Source organism: Podarcis cretensis (genome assembly GCF_951804945.1).
Source record: "Podarcis cretensis genome assembly, chromosome: 17".
Taxonomy (NCBI): domain Eukaryota; kingdom Metazoa; phylum Chordata; class Lepidosauria; order Squamata; family Lacertidae; genus Podarcis; species Podarcis cretensis.
Genome location: NC_137187.1, coordinates 37,778,089 through 37,800,160, shown reverse-complemented (window position 1 = coordinate 37,800,160; position 22,072 = coordinate 37,778,089). Strand labels below are relative to the sequence as shown.

The 22,072-nt window shown below is 47.5% G+C and overlaps 1 protein-coding gene and 1 long non-coding RNA gene across 3 annotated transcripts in view; one reads left to right on the top strand and one right to left on the bottom strand.

The window, feature by feature from the left end:
- The window catches only part of LOC307206799, a 335,840-nt gene that overhangs the window by 100,616 nt on the left and 213,152 nt on the right, over positions 1-22,072 (top strand). The gene's annotated exons all lie outside the window — the stretch shown is intronic.
- Positions 1-22,072, bottom strand: part of KCND1 (potassium voltage-gated channel subfamily D member 1) — a 74,706-nt gene that overhangs the window by 5,169 nt on the left and 47,465 nt on the right. For both annotated transcript variants that reach the window (XM_079960050.1, XM_079960049.1), the window contains exons 3-6: positions 10,409-10,571; positions 10,201-10,284; positions 8,366-8,461; positions 6,810-7,057 (exon numbers count right to left, since the gene is read on the bottom strand). In XM_079960050.1, coding sequence (XP_079816176.1) covers positions 6,810-7,057; positions 8,366-8,461; positions 10,201-10,284; positions 10,409-10,571 — 591 coding nt within the window. The remainder of the gene's footprint in view (positions 1-6,809; positions 7,058-8,365; positions 8,462-10,200; positions 10,285-10,408; positions 10,572-22,072) is intronic.

Here is a 22,072-nt window from a genome sequence, read left to right as displayed (position 1 = left end):
CCAAGGAGGTGAAAGCAGTGTTGTGATGAGGTCCTGCCCACCTTATCAGCAGACCGTATGTATGGAGTGGCACTCAGGCAGTGAATTTGGGGTGCCTCCAGACTGCTGCTGTTTTCGAGTGGGATTCAATCACATAATCAGCAAATTCAGGTTGCACCATTACACTTGATAGGGACTCTTACACAACAAGCCTGCTTTCCCAGAAGATCAGACGCTTTGTGATAAGGAAGAAGAAAGGAGAGAATGCACTGGAAAGTGTAGGACATGGGTAGGCAAACTAAGGCCCGGGGGCTGGATCCGGCCCAATTGCCTTTTCAATCCGGCCCGCAGACGGTCCGGGAATCAGTGTGCTTTTACATGAGTAGAACATGTCCTTTTATTTAAAATGCATCTCTGGGTTATTTGTGGGGCCTGCCCGGTGTTTTCACATGAGCAGAATGTGTCTTTTTATTTGAAATGCATCTCTGGGTTATTTGTGGGGCCTGCCTGGTGTTTTCACATGAGTAGAATGTGTGCTTTTATGTGAAATGCATCTTTGAGTTATTTGTGGGGCATAGGAATTAGTTCATTATTTTTGTTCAAAATATAGTCCGCCCCCCCCCCCACAAGGTCTGAGGGATAGTGGACCAGCCCTCTGCTGAAAAAGTTTGCTGACCCCTGGTGTAGGATAATACAGTGGTACCTCTGGTTAAGAACTTAATTCGTTCCAGAGGTCCATTCTTAACCTGAAACTGTTCTTAACCTGAGGTACCACTTTAGCTAATGGGGCTTCCGCCGCGCGATTTCTGTTCTCATCCTGAGGTAAAGTTCTTAACCCGAGGTACTACTTTCAGGTTAGCGGAGTCTGTAACCTGAAGTGTTTGTAACCCGAGGTACCACTGTACTTGCTTTGATATACTCAAATAAACAGGTCATCTGGAAGCGCCCTATACATGATGCTAGCAGTGTGATCCTATACATCTACTCAGAAATACCGTATTTTTTGCTCTATAAGACTCACTTTTTCCCTCCTAAAAAGTAAGGGGAAATGTGTGTGTGTCTTATGGAGTGAGATCAGACTGCGCAGCTATCCCAGAAGCCAGAACAGCAAGAGGGATTGCTGCTTTCACTGCGCAGCGATCCCTCTTGCTGTTCTGGCTTCTGCGATTCAGAATATTTTTTTTCTTGTCTTCCTCCTCCAAAAACTAGGTGCGTTTTGTGGTCTGGTGCATCTTATAGAGCGAAAAAGACGGTAAGTTCCCTTGTTAAATGGTTTCAGTCCTGGATACCCAGTGGGGCTTACTTCCCAGTAAACACGCCCAGAATTAAGCTGTGCAGATGCAAGCACCCAAACTATATATTAGGGTTCATAGAATCATAGAACTGTAAGGTTGTAAGGAACCTAAAGGGTCATCCAGTCGAACTCCCTGAAATGCAGGAATCACAGCTCAAGACTCCCTGACAGGTCTCTGTGGGGAAACGTCCAGAGAAGGAGAGTCTGCCACCTTTGGGAGTCTGTTCCGTTGTTGAGCAGCTCTTGCTGTCAAAAAGTTCTTCCTGATATTTGGTCAATCTCCTTTCTTGTAACTTGAATCCATTGGTTTGGATCCTAGCCTCCAGAGCAAAAAAACCCACAAGCATGTTCCCTCTTCCTTGTGACAGTCCTGCAGATATTTGAAGATGCCTATCTCCTCTCAGGGACGCGGGTGGCGCTATGGTCTAAACCACAGAGCCTAGGGTTGCCGATCAGAAGATTGGCGGTTCAAATCCCAGCGACAGGGTGAGCTCCTGTTGTTTGGTCCCTGCTCCTGCCCACCTAGCAGTTCAAAAGCACGTCAAAGTGCAAGTAGATAAATAGGTACTGCTCTGGTGGGAAGGTAAAGGGCATTTCCATGCGCTGCTCTGGTTTGCTTAGTCATGCTGGCCACATGACCCAGAAAAACTGTCTGCAGACAAACGCCAGCTCCCTCGGCCTATAGAGCGAGATGAGACCACAACCCCAGAGTCGTCCGCAACTGGACCTAACAATCAGGGGGTACCTTTACCTTTACTTCCTCTCAGCCTCCTCTTTTCCTAGCTAAACATACCCAACTCCCTCAACTGTTCCTCATAAGGCTTGGTTTCTAAAACCCTTGATCATCTTGGTCACCCTCCTCTTTACATGCTTCTGTTTCTGGGCTTCCTTCATCCCTAATCACTGAAGGGAGTCCAATCAGTGCCGTAGCGTGGGGGGTGCAGGGGGCCCGGCCGCACCGGGTGCAACATCGGGGGGGGGCGCTTGCCGCCTCCGGAGTTGCCGAAGAGCCTCGGGCGCAGGCTGTAGCAGAGCCCCATGGCAGCAGCACGAAGAAGCTGGCAGCGGCTGCAGGTTAGGGGCGCAAATTACTTGCCTTGCCCCAGGTTAGGGGGTGCAAATTACTTGCCTTGCCCCGGGTTAGGGGGCGCAAATTACTTGCCTTGCCCCGGGTTAGGGGGCGCAAATTACTTGCCTTGCCCCGGGTGCTGACAACCCACGCTACGCCGCTGAGTCCAATAACATTTGGAGGGCTGCAGGCTCCCCCATCCCTGCTGAAGGGGAAGGGGGGAAAACCTCCTAGTTTACTAGGGAATCTGTCGGGATAGTCCTTCCAGGACTCCTCCATTTAGCAGAGAAAACTCACAAGTAGAGGATATGGTTCTCCAATGGTTTTCCTACCATTGCTGGAAATTGCATGAGGAAGTCATATTTACCAACATTTCAGAGATGAAAGATGAGACACTTCTTATGTAACATTTTGCTTGCACACCTGAGTCTTGCAGCACTACTATTACGTACTGCTGATGACTTTTCCTGGGCCACCGTATGTTATTTTCATTTACTCTGAAATCACAAGTCCTGCTGCTGCAGAGCTGCTGCAGGTTTTGTTAGTAAATTGGCCATAAAATTTCCGTCAAAAGAAGAAAGCCTAGGAATACTCTCACTGCACAGTTGAGCTGGTTATAATTTCAGTGCGGTCGCTCTGTAAGTGCCACTAGTTCAGTTCTGCAGTTAAACAAATGCTGCAAGATCTTATTAGCTAGATAAGCAATTACCGAACTGCTTGCATATATTGTTTTCAAGCAATTTGTGGAGGGAGTGTGACAAAAGAAACATCCCCTCCAGAAACACAGCAGATATTTCATAAGAGGCTACATGTACCTTATGTTAGATGAAATGGCCCAGGATATGTTTCTACTCCACCCCTTTTTAAACTTTAAAAAGAAGCCTTGCTGCTGCACAGGGCAATAACAAAGCTCTAGAACAAAGGAGGGACGCGGGTGGTGCTGTGGGTTAAAGCACAGAGCCTAGGACTTGCCGATCAGAAGGTCTGCGGTTCGAATCCCCGTGACGGGGTGAGCTCCCGTTGCTCGGTCCCTGCTCCTGCCAACCTAGCAGTTTGAAAACACATCAAACTGCAAGTAGATGAATAGGTACTGCTCTGGCGGGAAGGTAAACGGCGTTTCTGTGCACTGCTCTGGTTCGCCAGAAGCGGCTTAGTCATGCTGGCCACATGACCCGGAAGCTGTACGCCGGCTCCCTCAGCCAATAAAGCGAGATGAGTGCCACAACCCCAGAGTTTGTCACGACTGGACCTAATGGTCAGGGGTCCCTTTACCCTTTACAGAACAAAGGAACATCCCATGTTGTCCTCAACTGAGCCACACCAGTGGTCCATCTAGCCCAGTATTGTCTACAACTGACTGGCAGCAGGTCTCTGGGGTTGAGGCAGGAGTCATTTCCAGCCCTGCCTGGAAATATCAGGGATTGAACCTTGAACCTTTGGAATGCAAAATGCATGTTGTTATCCTGAGCTATGGCCCTTTGCCTCTGCAGCCTCGGCCTCATGTGCATTCGTAGCCGCATTCCCAGGGACAATTTGCCTAAGGAAATGCAGTCAGTAGGCTGTGGAGTGCCTTGCCACTGCTAGGGCTGGCAATCAACCTTCTTATTTTAACTTATAAAACAGGGGGAAACAAACCTTTGAGCATCTTGTCTAAGGAAAGCCAACTGCCCCCCTCCAATGTAAAAGAAACTTGAACCTCCCTTACCATCACTTTCTCGGGGGCACAAAATCTTGCAAAAACGGGAAGGGTGGTGGAAAGAGAATTTCAGCCTAGTGTTAGTTAGGACTTGCTGCTGGGTCCCATCACACAGATGATGGGGTTTTAAAGAAGAAATTAAGAGGGGCCCCAAACGCTGAGGCAACAAAGGCTCAGGAATCTGTTGGAAGCTGCAAAGGCAGGGCTTTTAGGGGACAGGGAATGCCAGAGCAGAGCAGGCCCAGTGCTCTCTCTCTCTCTGTGGAGGGGAATTATGAGGCAGGCTTCCCACAAAAGGAAGTAAGAGTTATAAGATTGAGATCTTTGCCCTGAAAGCCACAAAAGCCAATCAGTGAGTCGTGGGCATGAGGACCACCTGAAGTCACAGGACAGGTAACAAACACAAAATTTTTGTATTGCCACTTAGTCTGCTACGTCTTTTCAGCTGCTGCCTCATATTCTTGTTAATACTATCGGTTCACTGTATATTTCAGTGTTTTATGTTGTTCGCCGCCCTGGCGCCTACTGGATTCCTCCTGGGGCTGGCTACTGGGTGCTGTGGGTGGCAAGAGGATGGCAGGACAGTTGCATTGCTTCCTTCGCAGTTAATGGACCAACAGACATTATATCGACAGCTCCCTGGTCTCTGCCAGCCTCACTAGCAGCCTGGACCTGGACGCAGCCAGTGCGGATGCTGTGGGAAATCCGCTCCACTTCCCCGTGGGGAGGAGTTGTGGTGGACCACATGGCCACCCCTCCCCTCCAGGGGCGGGGACTTAGTCCCCCGTTGCCCGGGGGATCCAGGCCACATCAGAGCCCGGCCAGCCAATCCGCTGGCCAGGGGTGTGTGGCCGGGACCATTTAAACAGAAGCGCACCCAGGAGGGCTTCCTCTTTGGCTCGCTTCCTCAATCACCCAACCTCCCTCCCTAATTTGCAGGTTTTAGGCAAAAGCTTTGCTATGGACCTCGGTTGAGGGGCCTGGTAGGAATTTTTCCACTTGGCAAATTGGCACTGGCCACTTGGTTTTCGCCTACCTCATAACAATTGTCACAACTTTGTTAGGGTTGCGGTTAGGCATTGTTTGACCTTGTGTGGGGGAGGTGAGGTGTGGCCATCACCTGCCCCTCCATGCTTAAGGGTATTCTGTTAAAGGCATCGGGGTGTCGATCTTGTCCGAAGCCCGGGTAGGGGGCTAGGGCCACGACACGACCCCGACGTGAACACCAGGGGGAGCTCAAGTTGGTTTGCATTGACAGGGCTCCCCCTTCTGGTGGTTTACCCGTACTGAACTTCCTGCACATTGGGCAGGAGTCAGGTATAGTCGGGTCCATTCAATGCTTAAGCCAATACCGCTCACATTCTGTAATCAATAAAGTTGTGGCCAAAATTTGCCCAATAACATTAACCTAACATCTGTGTTCTTGTGTGTGTTATTTCCCAACGAGGGGGTGGCTTCGGGGTCTCGACACGCAACTGGTGGCTTCAAACTATGCAGGCTCATCACGACAGCACCCTCTGTTCGTGCCAGTGAGAGCTCATGGCATGCTGTGTGGGGAAACAGGAATTGCATCTTCATCTCTTCCTCTTCCAGATTCCCTGGGTATGCTGACCTATCAGGCAGGGTGACCCACTAAAAATTTGACAGCATTTGACAGATGGACCAGAGTCAGAGTTTCGCCTCCTCCACCCACCTCTGAACCAGTGGTCCCTCTGTTTCTGTTTTCATGCATTAACATTCTCCTGTTCCCAATCCTCAAGCCCAGGAGGACTCTTCCCTTGAACTGATGCAGCTCCCTCCTCTGAGGTCAGTGACCTGTTTGATGTAGGAAGTGAGGAATTGGTTCCTGACCAGCAAAACTTAAAGGTTTGTGTACTACTATGACATTTGATGGGGCAGGGGAAACCCTTCTGGACCCATATGCAAAAAGAAAAATAAGTGTCTTAAATTTATCCAACTGGCAATGTTCCTTGATCCAGCAATATTTCTAGGATATCTTAACTTACCTTTGCTAAAGACCAGATTGCAGTACAGTGGTGCCCCGCAAGACGAATGCCTCGCAAGACGGAAAACTCGCTAGACGAAAGAGTTTTCCGTTTTGGAGGTGCTTCGCAAAACGAATTTCCTATGGGCTTGCTTTGCAAGACAAAAATGTCTTGCGAGTTCCTGCGGGTTTTTTTCCCCTTCCCCCCCTTTTTCTAAGCCGCTTATCCGCTTATCCGCTAAGCCGATAAGCCGCTAAAAGCCGCTAAACCGCTAATAGCGCTAATCCGCTAAGCTGTCAATGGGCTTGCTTCGCAGGACGAAAAAACTGCTAGACAAAGAGACTCGCGGAACGGATTCTTTTCGTCTTGCGAGGCACCACTGTAGATATACAGCCTCCTTTTATGTGACTCCTCAATCTCCTATAAAATATCCCCCTGCAGCTAAGCTACAAGGCCAAATCTCAATCTCGCACATGGGAAAGGAACTACTCAAATGTAACATAGAGCTTATTCACACTTATTGTCATGCTGCTTCCCCCACACACCCCGTGAAAACTGCTCTTTAGTGCTCAATCAGAACAAATGGCAATTTGGGTTTTCTCCAGAGAGACATTTGCTCCAATTGAGCACTAAAGAGTGGATTTGCCCTGGGAAATGAGAGGTGCAAGGGGGAAACTGCCCAAACCCATGATATCTAGGCACAGCACAAGCAGAAGTGTGGACGAGCTCAGAGCCGATCTCTCATTCCCACGGCGAGGTGTGACGGCATGCAAACATTACCCTTACCTCTGGGGGGCAGCACTTTTCTGGCTGTTTAGCGTATCGAGCTCCTGAGCGCTGGTGCGGCTCACTGACATGGTGGAGTTGGTTAGGCGGGTGGTGCGGCGCTTGGTCCGGCGGGGGCAGCATGAGGTGCTTAGGCCCCCTTTGCCGCCTTGCTGGGAGGAGAGGGAGGTGCTGCGGCTGGTGCGGTAGCCCAGGGGTTCCGTCAGGCAAAACTCGCTGTAGGAGTGCTCATCCGTAAACTCGTGACTCTGTGGGGGGAGGGAAGGGAGAGAGAAAACAATGTCAGGAGGTTGGTGTGTGGGCATTCACTCTTACAGCTGGGCCCCACAACATGTATGTTCCTGCTTGCGTCACTACATAGATAAGGGCGCCGTTGCGACTGTGCCTATTCTGTGGGTCTGCTACGTGGCATTACGCAAACAAGGAACTTCGAGTCAGAGGCAGAATTCATCGTCCCAAGAGTCTCAGCTGATTTTCTTATGGCTGCAGAGATGGACTTGAAGCCATGTAGGGAAATCCACTCCCTGAAGGGTGTTCGGTGAACAAGGATCGGGGTGTAATCCTTGTTCCGAAGAGAAAAGATGACGCAGAACAGCCATTCGTATAACTTATTCAGATTGCAGAATCTGGTTGGTTTTTGAATCGGTACAGAATTCGTGTGTAGAATGTTGGAGTTGTAAAGGATACTCAATAAGATGATCATTTTTTAAAAAAAACAATAACAACCCCCCAAAAACCTTGACAGAGATGGAGAACTTGTGGCCCCCCAGACATGATTGAACCACAACTCCTGTCATCCATAACACATCCATAACCCAGAATGCAGCAGCTAGACTGGTGACTGGGAGCAGCCGCTGAGACCATATAACACTGGTCTTGAAAGACCTACACTGGCTCCCAGTATGTTTCCGAGCACAATTCAAAGTGTTGGTGCTGACCTCTAAAGCCCTAAATGACCCAGTATACCTGAAGGAGCGTCTCCACCCCTATCGTTCAGCCCGGACGCTGAGGTCCAGTGCTGAGGGCCTTCTGGTGGTTCCCTCGCTACGAGAAGCCAAGTTACAGGGAACCAGGCAGAGGGCCTTCTCGGTAGTGGCGCCCGCCCTGTGGAGCGCCCTCCCACCAGATGTCAAAGAGAAAAATAACTACCAAACTTTTAGAAGACATCTGAAGGCAGCCCTGTTTAGGGAAGCTTTTAATGTTTAGTAGGTTATTGTATTTTAGTGTTTTGTCAGAAGCCGCCCAGAGTGGCTGGGGAAACCCAGCCAGATGGGTGGGGTATAAATAATAAATTATTATTATTATTATTATTATTATTATTATTATTATTATTACTAAGGCATGCTAGACTGCGGGGGAGGGGGAGGTTGAGGGGGGTTGGAGTCCAACAACATTTGGAGGGTCACTGGTTCCTTTGCGTCAGATCTAGGCAATCCTGGATTGAAATCAGATTCCATTGGCCGTCCAAAAAGCTCCTCACAGTGACTAAGTCTAGCTTCTTCCACTTGTGTTGTCCAAACCCCTTTCCTTCCTTTGCACCCTCTCCTGCTACTCACGGTAGTTTTCTCCAGGCAGTGCAACAAATGATGGTGTTGCATTTCAAAGGCTGATCGGTTACGCACAGCCAAGACATGAGCATCAGGGTCTCTGTCCTGTAGAGGAAAAGAGAGGAGCACCAATTAATTGAAGCAGACCGTCTGAAGGCGCACAAGGCCACCGCCACCTTGCTGAAGTGAAGCAGGTCTGGCTCAATGCCTGGATGGGTGTTTGCCCAGGAACATAAAGGCAGGAATATATATGTATGCAAATAAATAGGATAAATACATACATACACATTTGATTTCAACAATTGGCAGCACTGGGTGCTATCCAACAATGTAAAACACTGAGTAAAACATAGCGCATAGTTAAGCGATGAAATTCGCTCCTGCAAGAGGCAGGGAGGTTCCACCAGCCTTGCTGACTTTAAAAGAATTAGACAAATTCATGAAGGAGAGGGCTATCAGTGGCTACTAGCCGTGTTGACTATATTCCGCCTCCAATGTCAGAGGAATACGACATCCTGGGTATCGTAAATGAGGAGGGCGCTGGCGCACTCAGGTCCTACTGGTGTGCTTCCCATTGGTATCTGATTCCCCACTGTAATGGTGGACCAGGTGGGCCTTGGGCATGATCCAGGAGGGCTCTGCTTAGAGGAGACCTATTGAAATCAAAGTCAAGTCCATACATTTCAATGGATCTGTTCTGAGGAAAGCTATGGCTTGAATACCAACATACAGGTGGTGGAGGAGGAGTTTGGATTTGATATCCTCTTTTATCACTACCCTAAGGAGTCGCAAGTGGGATGCGGGTGGCGCTGTGAGTTAAACCACAGAACCTAGGGCTTGCCAATCAGATGATTGGCGGTTTGAATTCCCGCAAGGGGGTGAGCTCCTGTTGCTCAGTCCCTGCTCCTGCCAACCAAGCAGTTCAAAAGCACGTCAAAGTGCAAGTAGATAAATAGGTACCGCTCCGGCGGGAAGGTAAACGGCGTTTCTGTGCGCTGCTGCTCTGGTTTGCCAGAAGTAGCTTAGTCATGCTGGCCACATGACCCGGAAGCTGTATGCCGGCTCCCTCGGCCAATAACGCGAGGTGAGTGCCGCAACCCCAGAGTCGTCCACGACTGGACCTAACAGTCAGGGGTCCCTTTACCTTCAAGGAGTCTCAAAGTGGCTAACAATCTCCTTTCCCTTCCTCCCCCACAATGAACACTCTGTGAGGTGAGTGAGGCTGAGAGACTTCAAAGAAGTGTGACTAGCCCAAGGCCACCCAGCAGCTGCATGTGGAGGAGCGGGGAATCGAACCCGGTTCACCAGATTACAAGTCCACTACTCTTAACCACTACACCACACTGGCTCTCATAGGTGACAAGTGCCTATGCATCGGGGCACACTTTGGGTATAGGCGCATGTGCATACATGCCCACATTAGAGCCAATCAGCACATTCAGAAAAATCACTTGGGACGCAAGTACTTCGGGCTATAGCTGGGTGATGCAAGTTTGACTGTTTTCGCATTTAAAAGAAATTCCCCTGCGCAGAGAAAACTAGGGCATCATGGCTAGGACTCGGCTAGGACTTGTAGGCAGAGCCTGTGGCCAACCAATTCTAGCTCTGCCCCGCCCCCCATCTCCCTGCTGAGCTCTATAAGGGCAACTAAGACTGAGGAGGAGGCCAATGCAGTCTTGATGTAAGCAAGAAAGCAGGTCGGGGTTGGCTGAGGGCAGACTTCCGGTTGGTGGGCCAATGCCTAATGGAGCCTCCTCTGTTTGTACATCCCACTTTTCCTTTCCAAGAAAAGCCCAAAGCAGCCGAGAAAACCAGTGTTGAGCGTGCAACTGCGTGGTCCATACCTCGAGGCCCCCGTTCTGCTTGTACTGAAGGAAAGCGTTGGTGGTGCCGCTCTTGGCGAGGCGGATCCGGGCCAGGCGAACCTTCTGCAAGGGGGAGAGATGGAGGACTGTGTATGGAATGAGAGGCAGGTGTGGCCCTCCCTTCCCTCCCTCCCCCCTCCTCCCATTGCCCTTCTGCCTTCTCTCTTCCGCCTGGCCGCACAGCTACCTGTTGAGCTCGCCGCTTATCTGCCCGCTGGTTCTGGTGGTAGATGCGGCTGAAGTTGGAAACGATGACAGGTACAGGGAGGGCGATGACCAGCACCCCACTCAGAGAGCAGATGGAACCAAAGATCTTCCCTGCAATGGTGCTCGGGACCATATCACCATAGCTGGAAGGGAGATGGAAGTAAGTGAAGTTCTTGGGGTATTGCCTGACCTCAGTGGTGTAGCGTGGGTTGTCAGCACCCGGGGCAAGGCAAGTAATTTGCGCCCCCTAACCCGTGGATTTGCGCCCCCTAACCCTAACCCCCAGATGTTGCACCCGGTGCGGCCGGCCCCCCCTGCACCCCCATGCTACGCCACTGCCTGACCTTGCCCCGTCACACATGCGCATGGCTAACCCCCTTTCCTCCTGCAGCGCATGGAGCTGCACATCTTCCTAGGACGATACTATGTGTGGGTTGTGGAGGGATTGGCTGGCAACTCAGAGGGAAAAGGAGGGAGGTTAGAGTTAGCTTTTTCCTGTTTGCTGGCTGTTGATTATCTTGGGGCATATTCTTGATGCTGCTTTTAGCAAGTTATACAATGATTAGGCTGTGATAATGGAGAGAGGCAACATTTGTGTGTGTGTGTAATTCTGGTAGGGATGCCAAGTTTCTCAACCCCCAACACACACACACTGAGCTGCCTCCTGTATGTTTAGCAGCAGTTTGAAATCCAGCAAAGTAGAGCTGATTTGCAAACAGAAATCCACCACTCCTTCAGAGTTCGCACATCACTGAATTTTGCAATGCAGTTCTTCAATCACATAACATGAATACTGTATATTCGAGAGAAGAGCACATAAAATATACATGTACCGATGCAAATAACATTAAAAATGCATTACATCTGGAGAAATTTCTCACCAAAATATGTCTATAAGACAAAAATGCATGCAAAAATGTGAATATTGGAGAAAAGGCACACAAAAATGCTGGTGGGTTTTCATGAGGATTATTATTATTCTTTTATTTTACATAAAACAAATTTCACAAAGATGAAGAAATTTGTAGAACTGAGCTTAAAGCCTGGGAAACTGAGAAACTGAAACTGAAACTGACACATTTGTCCCTCCATTGTGGCACCCCTCCCACATGGTCCTTATTTTACGTCTTGCATAAAGGTTGCATAAGCATGGAATTTTACTGAGCATAGCACTGAGCTCCTTCTTCCTCAAACAAGCTTGAAACCATGTGAGCGATGCCTGGTTAAATTGTAGAAACTGGGAGAGGACCAGGCAGGGTTTCCCGTACTTGGGAGAGCGCTGCATTGCTCTGCATCTCTCTCAAAGGCGAGTGAGAACAGCATAAATTATGCAAAGCATGCATTTGCAAATTGCATTTGTAGAATTTATTCAGGTCACAGAATCTGGTATTTCAGGTCACAAAATTGGTATTGCTTTAGCACCGAATTTTAAATTTGTTATAAACCGCAAAGAGTACACAGCCAGCCACAGACCTTGCATTAGGGTACAAGGTCTGAACAAGATGACCTACAAGCCTTTTCTAGCCTTTCCCACTAGCCACTCTAGCTGAACTTTAAACAGAAGCTTGTTGTGCAAACATTAATAGGTGACAATGTGGTCATGCTCATCTGTCTGCTGTGAAACTTCCTCATTTCTGCACGTTGCACTGTGTTAGAAGGCCCAAGAGCAGACCAGGAGAAGATTCTTGTCAGTTGGCAACACTAGTTTGCTGAAGGGCATATGAATTGAGAACGCTTATCTCAGCATCTCCATCTATGCAGGAAAGGAAAGTGAGTTCCTTGTCCACCCACCCACCTTTGGGTAACTACAATCTCAAATAAGAATAGGGTCTCAACCTATAAAGCATGCCTGCCTGAATCAGTCAGCAGTCTAATTCAATGCCTAAGAGAAATTTGGAGGAAAAGTTCTCTGAAGAAGATCAAAATCAGATAACTGCATAGGCTCATAAGAACAAAATTCACACAGGCAGTAAAATGATTAGGACCAGGCTGGTTCAAAATGCAAGTTTGTAAGGTTTCAAGTTAAATTTTATCGATTTCCAGCCTGAGAAGGAACTCCATGCAACTCAAAAGGTCACATACTGCATTGTGAACATTGCTTGGTCCTGATAAAGATATTATTTTTACTAATTCTATGAGTTCCCTCACCCAACTCCCTCTGCGAAACAAAGGAAGAGTCAAAGCCTGAGCATAGCGCTTGAAAATAGCAATTAATTTTTATTTGAAGATTGCCCAACTCATTTTGAAAATGTTCATTCTCAAGGGCAAAAGGCCTGCATTTGTCCTAGTCTGGTACATCAGCCCAAAGAGAGTTTACTCCCTGCTGTGCTGGGATAAGACTCTTGGTCCCTGGGAAAGATAAGTTTTGAAACACGTCAAACAAATTTCAAAGCATAAGAATAATAATTGCTGTTTTGCAAGCACCAGGCAAAGGTTTTGCCTCTCCCTGTGCCCCTACCTCCCCCAGCCTGTGAATGACCCCAAACAGGAGTATGCAATGGGTGACCAAATACTGTTGGACTCCGACTCCCATCAGTCCCTGCCAGTATGGCCCATGGCCAGTGATCATGGGAATTGTAGTCCATCAACATGTGAGTGGCCAAAGCTCCCCACCCCCTGTCCTAAAATATCCCCATCACCTACCTGAACATTGCAGAGAGAGACCTCTAAATGTTATTCCCTTGGAAGATGGCAAGCTCCCCTTCCTTGGATCCTTTAATTGAGATTCCTGCATTACTGGGGGTGGGACTAGATGGCCTTTGGGGTCCCTTCCAACTCTACAATTCTATGATTCTTTGGGTGCAAGGCTTCACAAGAGGGAGGGCTACAGCCACAGATTCCCTGGGCATAGTAAGCTTGTGCCCACAGTGGCTGATTCTCCTTCCCTTGGACAACTTTCAGAAAATTGTCACCCCTCCAGTGTACAGCTTGGAGCAACGCTCCACGAACCAAGTAGTTGAGTTATGGGCCAGGGATCTACAGCTCTGTCAGAAAACAGCAGGTTCTGAGAATTACAGCCTTAATAAGTCCTCGGTTTTCTCTGATGGACGGGCCCTTGGGAGATCATTAATGGGAGCAATACTGGGCAAGGGAGTAGGGGAAGCAGGTAATTGAATATTAAGACACAGCAGGCTTCTGGGATGAATGAATGAATGAATGAATGAATGAATGAATGCTAGAGAGCTCATCCAATCCAGTCTTGTTCTCCAAGTTATTTCAGGAATTTGTACAAATGCACACACACATTCCTTCCGGTGGGGAGGAGGCGGGGTATGGGTTGTTTTCACCCCTGAATTTCTTTTTTACAGCCTGGATTTAATTACCTATTTTTACAAAGTGCTCTGTACTTAAGTACAAAGTACAAAATATACACACATTACACGGAGCATAATGTGTCTCCATAATAAATACTGACTTGATAGATCAGATCAGTGGTGCATCGATCTCGCCCAGTATTCTGTTTGCAGCCAGCCATGTGCCTCTTTCTTCTGAGCACTGATACTTCACCGATAGACTACCACTGAATACGGAGGTTCCATTTTGCTATGTATCACAGCTAATGTCCACTGAAAAGTGTACACAAGCGTATCTGGACTCTTCTATTCGTGCCTTGCCGCATCAAAGTGCTCCCAACTGGTGACCCAGTCTTTTTCTGACTCCCTTTAGGGAGTATCCCCCCCCCCATAATATTCTTTATTGGTTTTCATTTGCACACTCCACATACACATATTGTATTACATTTCACATTTACACCTGCTCCCCAGAGCTGAATTCCCTCCTTCCCTTTTCTGGCCTTTTATATCACATCTAACTTTTTCGCATTGTCTTTATCCATTTTGTGTATTATTGTTCTCCTTTTGTATTTGTCCATAGAGTGTCTATAGTCAAATAAATCCTCCTGTATATACAGTTCTTATTGTCTGTCTATATTCGTTTACAACTACGGTACCATTGGTTACATTGATCACATTGTACATTTTACTTTTTGTTATTTTCTTTATCCAGAAATTTTCTTTGTATTTCATATTAGGAGGTTTATTTCAATTCAACTGGTTTCACTCTTTCACCTTATCCTTCCTATGTGTGACATAAATTTTTCCCATTCTTTTTGAAATGTTTCACTGTCCTGTTGTCGAATTTCCCCCGTTAATCTAGCTATTTCTTCATATTTCATTATCATTAGGGAGTATTTTCAAACAGAAAGTGCTACCTGAGACACAAATGTGCCCTTCAGGCTTGCTGTGGTGCTTGTATCTGGTATACTCTAGTGCCGGTGTATGAGTGCAAAATAAGTTTAAGCAGCATTTAATTGACAGTCCCTGGCCACAGCAAGTCTCAGCTGACTCTCTGCATGGTTCCTTATCATATTGTCCTTGAACAAACAGGCACTGTATTATCATAGGGAAGGGCGGTTTCTAGGGCCCCATTTGCACAACACATTTAAAGCACTATCACAACACTTTAACAGTCATGGCTCCCCCCTCAAAGAATCCTGGGAACTGTAGTTTGTTAAGGGTGCTGAGAGTTGCAGGAGGCCTCACAGAGTTGCAGCTCCCAGAGTTTCCTGGGAAGAGGGATTGATCATTAAAGCACTCTGGAAGTTGAAGAAGAAGAGTTTGGATTTGATATCCCGCTTTATCACTACCCTAAGGAGTCTCAAAGCGGCTAACATTCTCCTTTCCCTTCCACCCCTACAACAAACACTCTGTGAGTTGAGTGGGGCTGAGAGACTTCAAAGAAGTGTGACTGGCCCAAGGTCACCCAGGAGGAGCGGGGAAGCGAACCCGGTTCACCAGATTACGAGTCCACCACTCTTAACCACTACACCACACTGGCTCTCCAGTTGTAGCCCAGGGGTGGGCAACCTAAAGCCCAGGGGCCCAATCGCTTTCTCAATCCTGCCTGCGGACGGTCCGGAAATCAGCATGTTTTTATATGAGTAGAATGTGTCCTTTTATTTAAAATGCATCTCTGGGTTATTTGTGGGGCATAGGAATTTGTTCTCCCCCTCCCTTTAAAATATAGTCCAGCCCCCCACGTGGTCTGAGGGACAGTGGACCAGCCCCCGGCTGAAAAAGGTTGCTGACCCCTGTTGTAGCGCCTGAATAGGGGTCTCCTAACAAGTCTCACTACCCTTAACAAACAATAATACCCAAGATTCTTTGACGGGGGAGCCATGACTATGAAAGGGGAAGGATGGGGGGACACACAGATCAGACTTAGGGGGTGCTTTGGGGAAAGAGAGGGGGATAATGCTTCATTGCAGAAAGAGAAAATACTTCCCCAAGGGAATGTTCTCCTCAGCACCACATGGAGTACAACCCGCAGGACTTTAAATGTATGGTGCTGTTAACAGAGAAATCTGAGGGCTCCCTTGGACAAAAAACAAGGACCAGTCAGGAATACCAGAGCAAACAGCAGCCAGTAGGCTTGGTCTTTATTGAAGACTGTCGCGACAGGACTCCCACCTGCCACCAGGTGGAACAAGATGGAAGCCACGAACAAAAGAGCCCCCAAACTTTTATTAGCTGCTAATCCCCATGTTACATCCCCCAAACTACATCACTAATACATCATGGTTACATTATGAAAGGGGAGGTCTGGTGGTAGTAATCTGAGCATCCTGGACCCTGCCCCATGGTTCCCCTTGCCCTCCACCAAACACCCATCAAGTGTAACAAAATAGATATTTATATTTCCCTGTTTCCCAGCCAAGTTAATTACACCCTTTTGTCTTCACCTGGGTTTGTTATTTCTGGAATGGCTACCTGTCTGGCACTCAGGTTGCCAGGAATTATCACTCAGGCAGAGGGGCTGCTGAGTAGCTCAGCTCACATCTCTGTATGAATGTCTGAAGTTTTCCCAGTGAGCCTGTAGCAGGAACCCCCCCACCCCAATCATTCTGTTTGTATAAACTTCACACTCACACACTACATATGCCACATTTCTGTTATAAATTCATAGCGCCACATTTCTGTTATAAATTCATAGAAAATCAACCATACATTGGATTTGCACTGTTCCATTTTTATTTTACTCCATATGACAAGAACTAACAAAGGGGGGGTGACTTAGTCCTGGTCAGCCATAATCCCTTCACTGTCTCAGCACATACACAGGAGCCCTGCCCATACCAACCCTGATGATCCCAGACAGAAGACAATCAAGATCACAAAGAACCTGCATATGGGAGTGGATTCAACATGGACTGAAACAAAGGACAATGATCAGATCTTCCCTCAGGGGGCAGGAAACTGTGGGGAGGGGGAAAGGAGGAACCAGCCAGGTGACAAGACACTCAGGTTACCATCAGCCCCTCCTTTCTGTAATGTATGCCTCCCTCAACCCCTCCTTTCTGTAATGTATGCATGATGTTTCTGGGGGTGGGCTAGACCTAGAGGAGGGGAATTTCAAAAGTTTTTATAAGACCTTGCACACTATTCTTCTGGGTCTTTCCTCTCTCCTGCACGTGAGGGGAATACCCTGTTGCAACAGTTCAATAAAGGCCAAGCCTACAGGCTGCTGTTTTGCTCCAAGTTATCCTGGTTGGTGTCTTTGTTTTGTCCAAGGGAGCCCTCGGATTTTTCCTGTAACAAGCCAGTACACAGATACATCTATCAGTGAATTCTTACATTTGGTATTGTGCAGCAAAGGCCCTTTGAATAGATAGGAAGAAATTGTGATGAAGTGTTTTGTGGGGACAAATCACAAAAGTCACAAAAGTGATTGTGCTGATTTTGGTAGTGGGCTGCATGTGCATGATATCTGCTGGAGGGGCAACCCCCCCCAACCTATACATAAATTCCTGCAACAGTGCAGAAATGGCCAGGAACTGAGGTCAGTGGCAGCCACAATAGTACCCAATCATTTCATTGAGTAATGTTGCCCCAAGACCTGCATTCTCCCTTCATCTTGATAGGAAAGAAAAGATATTCTGCACACGTTCAGAATGACTGTTGTCTCTGTTTATAAAATATTTATCCCACCCTTCTTCCCAAAGGAGCCCCGGATCAAACATCAAAGCAATAAAACAATACAATTAAAAATAAATTAGATAATGTATTTAAAACACTTTAAAGCAATTAAGAACATCTGATTCTTTTTTTAAAAAAACACCCCGTTAAGAATATCTGAAACCATTTTGAAATAATCACATACCCTCACAAACAATAATTCCAAGGTTACTGCAAACAGTATCTTCATCCAACGCCCAGGTGAACAGGAATGTTTAAAAATTCTTCATGCACGTTAATAACGAGGGAAACAGATGCACCTCACCAGGGAAAGTATTTCACAAACAAGGGGCTGCAACCAAGAAGGCCCTGTCACGAACTGATGCCAACCGGGCAGCTCTTGGCAGCAGCAGCAGCAGCAGCACCACCAACAGGGCCTCACCTGCCAATTGCAGGGCCCAAAATAGTGGTGATTACTTGGCATGCTCTAGGTCAGGGGTCAGCAAACTTACCACGCCTTGGGCCAGTGTCTCCAGCGCTGATCGTGCAGTGGGCCTGAAGGCAGGGGAGTGCCAGTATGTGTGTGTACACGCTATTTCCAGCACACTTCCAGGCCGGAGGAGCACTGGAAATAGTTTGTATGCATGTGCACAAGCCTCCTCCGACCTGGATGTGCACTGGAAATAATGCTTGAGCATGATCACGCTTGCACATGCACACAAGCTATTTCCAGTGCTCCTGCAACCCGGAAGTGGGCAGCAGCGCAGCGCCAGTAAGAGCAGGTGGCGGGGGTTGCTGCAGGCCGGATAAACGAGTCCCGCGAGCCAGGGGACCCCTGCTCTAGGTTTAAGCCTTGAAAACAAATTCAAGAGTAAAACCCCTGAAAGTTCTGGCTCACAATAAGAGAACACCAAACCCGGCACCCTTTGTGGTTTTTATACTCTCTCCCCACAAGAGAGTGCAGCCCCTGGCAGCTGCCCCTGGTCATCTATGACGCAGACCTAAATCGTGCCTTTTTATGCCTTTTTGTGCACTGGAAAACAATTAGAGGCTTTCCTTTTCTTTGCCTCCTTGCCTCATTGCTAAACAAGGACTGTTTCTTTCATCCTTCTCCCATGAGTGCTGCTTTCTAAATCCTTTAACATCTCCGTGGCTTTCCTCTGATCTTTGGTTCATTTACATCTTTCTTTCTTTTTCTTTCTTTTTCTTTTTTTTTATAATTTTTTTTATTAGGTTTTCACATTTTATACACACACACAACAAAAACAAAAACAAAAACAAAACATATATAATTTCATACTCTTACTTTCTTTACCCTCTTTCCTTGACTTCCCCCCACCCCCTCTTCATACATCCCAATTCCAATAATTAATTCAGCAAGTTCTTATCTCTCATCTTTAACATATTATTATTATTTTTAAAACTTAACTCTTTTTACTTGTCCACATTTAACTTATCCAATTCTCTTATAAACATTAAATCTTTTTTCTAAGGTCGACCTAATTTCCCTCCCACGAATTTCTCCCTTTATATTTTAATTAATTATATGTCATAATGGCCAAATACAAAAATCATAAAATTTTAAAATTCTGTTCTCCCCTCCCTCCCTACCCCGGTTTCCATCCCTTATGTCCACAGAAACAGTTCCTAGCCCGGATTCCTCACATCCGAGGCCTTCAAGTCTCTGTCAGTCTCTCTCCGCCGATTTTGTTGGTAACCCTTTTTGTTGGTCCTCAGGTCTCGAAGGAGTTCAGTCGCAGTCACACCAAGTTTTCTTCCATCCAAAATACTTAAAAGCAGTTGCTGCAAAAGGTCAGCTGATCTCCCATACTCAAAGAGGAAGTCCCAATCATATTTCTTTATTCTTTTAAATTCCAGAATTCCAGGTACTCCAGGGACTTCCTCCTTCATCTTTCTCATCTTTCGCAGATTTGTAATCTGAAGATCTTCTTCTTTATTTCCTGACAATATAGGCTTCTGATTGGTATTTTCCTTTTCCACTCCTTCTTTCCTCTCCACCTGTTCCAAAAATGTCTCTTCTGGTTCAGCTGCAGATTTCTTATTAGTCAAATCCTTTATGCATTCAGCAGAGTTGTTTGTTTTAGAATTCAAGGTCATAAGTTCTTTGTTCATAGCCGTACTCTGCTCTTGCAGGATTCCCACGAGAAAAAACATTTTTTCTATCTCTGCCAGTAATTTTCCCTCTGCAGCCATTGTAATGTCTCTAGTTCCCCCTAGGGGGATTCCAATTACTTGATAGTCCTTTTCCAACAGTCCGTTACTTATTGTTTATAGCTACGTTGTTTCCAACCGCCTCAGTTCAAATGCAACACTTTTAATTCAGAGAGTTTTTAAGTAACAAAGTTCTTAACTTTAACCGCCCGTTTGACAGCTCCTTTGACAGCTGTCAAACTCCTTATTCTTTTTCCTCCGGCTTACGCACAGGACACTCCCGGGTTCGGGGGGGGGGGGGGTTACACAAAAGCTTCCAAAATTCCTCACTTTCTCTCCAGCACAAATACTTCTTCTGTCAAATTCATTGAAGTATCTTTTATCTGACACCAAAAACAATACTCTCCACCTTAGTTCTCCAATCCTTGCTTTAGATCGTTTGTAGGTAGGGGGGGTGCGGACTTCCCTTTAGCACATCCCCCGATTGTACCAAATTCAAAGGTATAAATTTTAAAGTCCAGATTCCAATCTACTCACGGGTTGTTTATTTTCCAGTCCGAATTTTGGGAAAAAAGTCAGCGCTCTCCGGCCATGGCTCGCGGCTACGCTCCACTGAAGTAGCGGTCTACTCACAGCACCACGCCACTCCCCGTACCCTCTCCGTAGCCTTTAAAAAGGCTCTTTGTGGGTCGGGGAAGGCGCTTAAAGGTGCCCGCCGAGTCACCAAGTCCGCAGGCTTCCACGCCTGCGGTTTCTAAGGGTCCCCGCGTCACCGGCGCGGTAAGACCCGTCCTCAGCAGAGCTGATTCCCTCCGGAGCTCGGAGGGAATCCGCCATTAATCCTATCGCGCTAACCCGGAAGTCTACATCTTTCTTTCAATTGGGCTCACACCACAGCAAAAGATGCTAACCTGAAATCTAGCATGTGCTCAGCTGATACAGACCTGGTTCTCCCCAGCATATACAGATGGGGAAACATTGTGGAGATGCGCTGAGGTAAAGAGCTGTGCAGCTGCTCCAACCACTACCACCACCTTCTCTGTCCGCGCAGCTCCTATCCTTGCTGCTTTGACTGAGAGCTTTAGGCAAAGGATATTCAGAAAAAGATGGGTCTTAAGGAAGGAATCTAAAAGCTGAGATAGGGGCACTTGTGGAAATGGTCGTGTTCTTCAGGTGCCAGTATAAGCCTATTGCGGGGCGAGTTCCCGACCCCCACAGGTAGAAATAATGACACATGAGACAATTATTAAGGTTAATGGGCTAAAAAGGGCCACAACTTTATTGGTTACAGGTGATGAGCGGTATTGGCTTAGGCATTGGACCTAACCGACTATATCTGACACCAGCCCGTCTGCTCGAAGTCCGGGAAGGGTTAACCACCAGTAGGTGGGGTCCTGCTAGGAACTCCCCGGGGTCACCAATAGGGGGCATGCCTTAGGCCCTAACCTCCCTAGGCTTCAGAAAGGGCCACACACCCCGGAATCCTTTAACGAACTACCCTTTGATATGCGGGGTAGGTGATGGCGCTACCTCCCCTTTTTCCATCTACAGAACTATTCCAATGCCTAACCGCCAATACCCAGAAAGTTGTGACGATTTGCTACGAGGTAGGCGAAAACCAAGTGGCTGGAGCCAATTTGCCAAGTGGAAAAATTTCTACCAGGCCCCTCAATGGCGACCAACCAAAGTCCATAGCAAGGTCAAAGAAAGAAAGCCTTAAAGGGCGGGAGGGTGGGAAAACCGGAGGAGCTAGCGAGTGTCCAAAGAGGGAGATCCCCAGCTGCGTCCTGCCTTTATGGGTCAGGCTACACCCCTGGACCAACCTGATTGGCTGGTTAGGGGCGTGACGCAGCCGGGAATCACCCAATTGCGCAGGGCTGGCCTCCCACCCCCCCCTGCGCACGTGGGAGGGTCGTGAACCCCGCAACTCCACCTCCTCCTCAAGGCGGAAGTGGCTTTTCTTGAGGGTGACATGGACTCCCACAAATAAAAGGGGTGCTGCTTGGTTCAGGCAGCTACTTAAGTCTCTCTTTCTCCATTATGTGGAGATAGGATTAGTAGGATATTCCTCTGAATACTTTGACAACAGAATAGTTGTTGGGCTCCAACTCCCATCAGCTCAAGCTAGCTTGGCCAATGGACAAGGATGATGGGAGCTGTAGTCCATCAATATCTGGAGGGCCACAGGTTCCCCACTCTGCCGCAGTAGTTCCAGTATAGAAGAGTGTGAGCCTTTGCGACAAGGACCTATGGCCTCAATGCAGCTAGAGTTTGATATGTCTGAGGTCTAGTTCTGACACATGATGGAAAGCCACTTCAGACTGTAACTGGTGGCAGCTGCCCCTAAGGTTCTTCCTCTGTTTCTTCTTCAGTTCTGAGGGCTGACATAAGTGGACATTTCACTGTTCAAAGGCAAGGGGAACCTTCACACGGAAAACTGGTATGTCACGGAGAAGACTGTCAGGTGGCCGAGGAAACAAGCCCCACAGCAGGTTGCCAGGAACGGATAAGACAAAGAA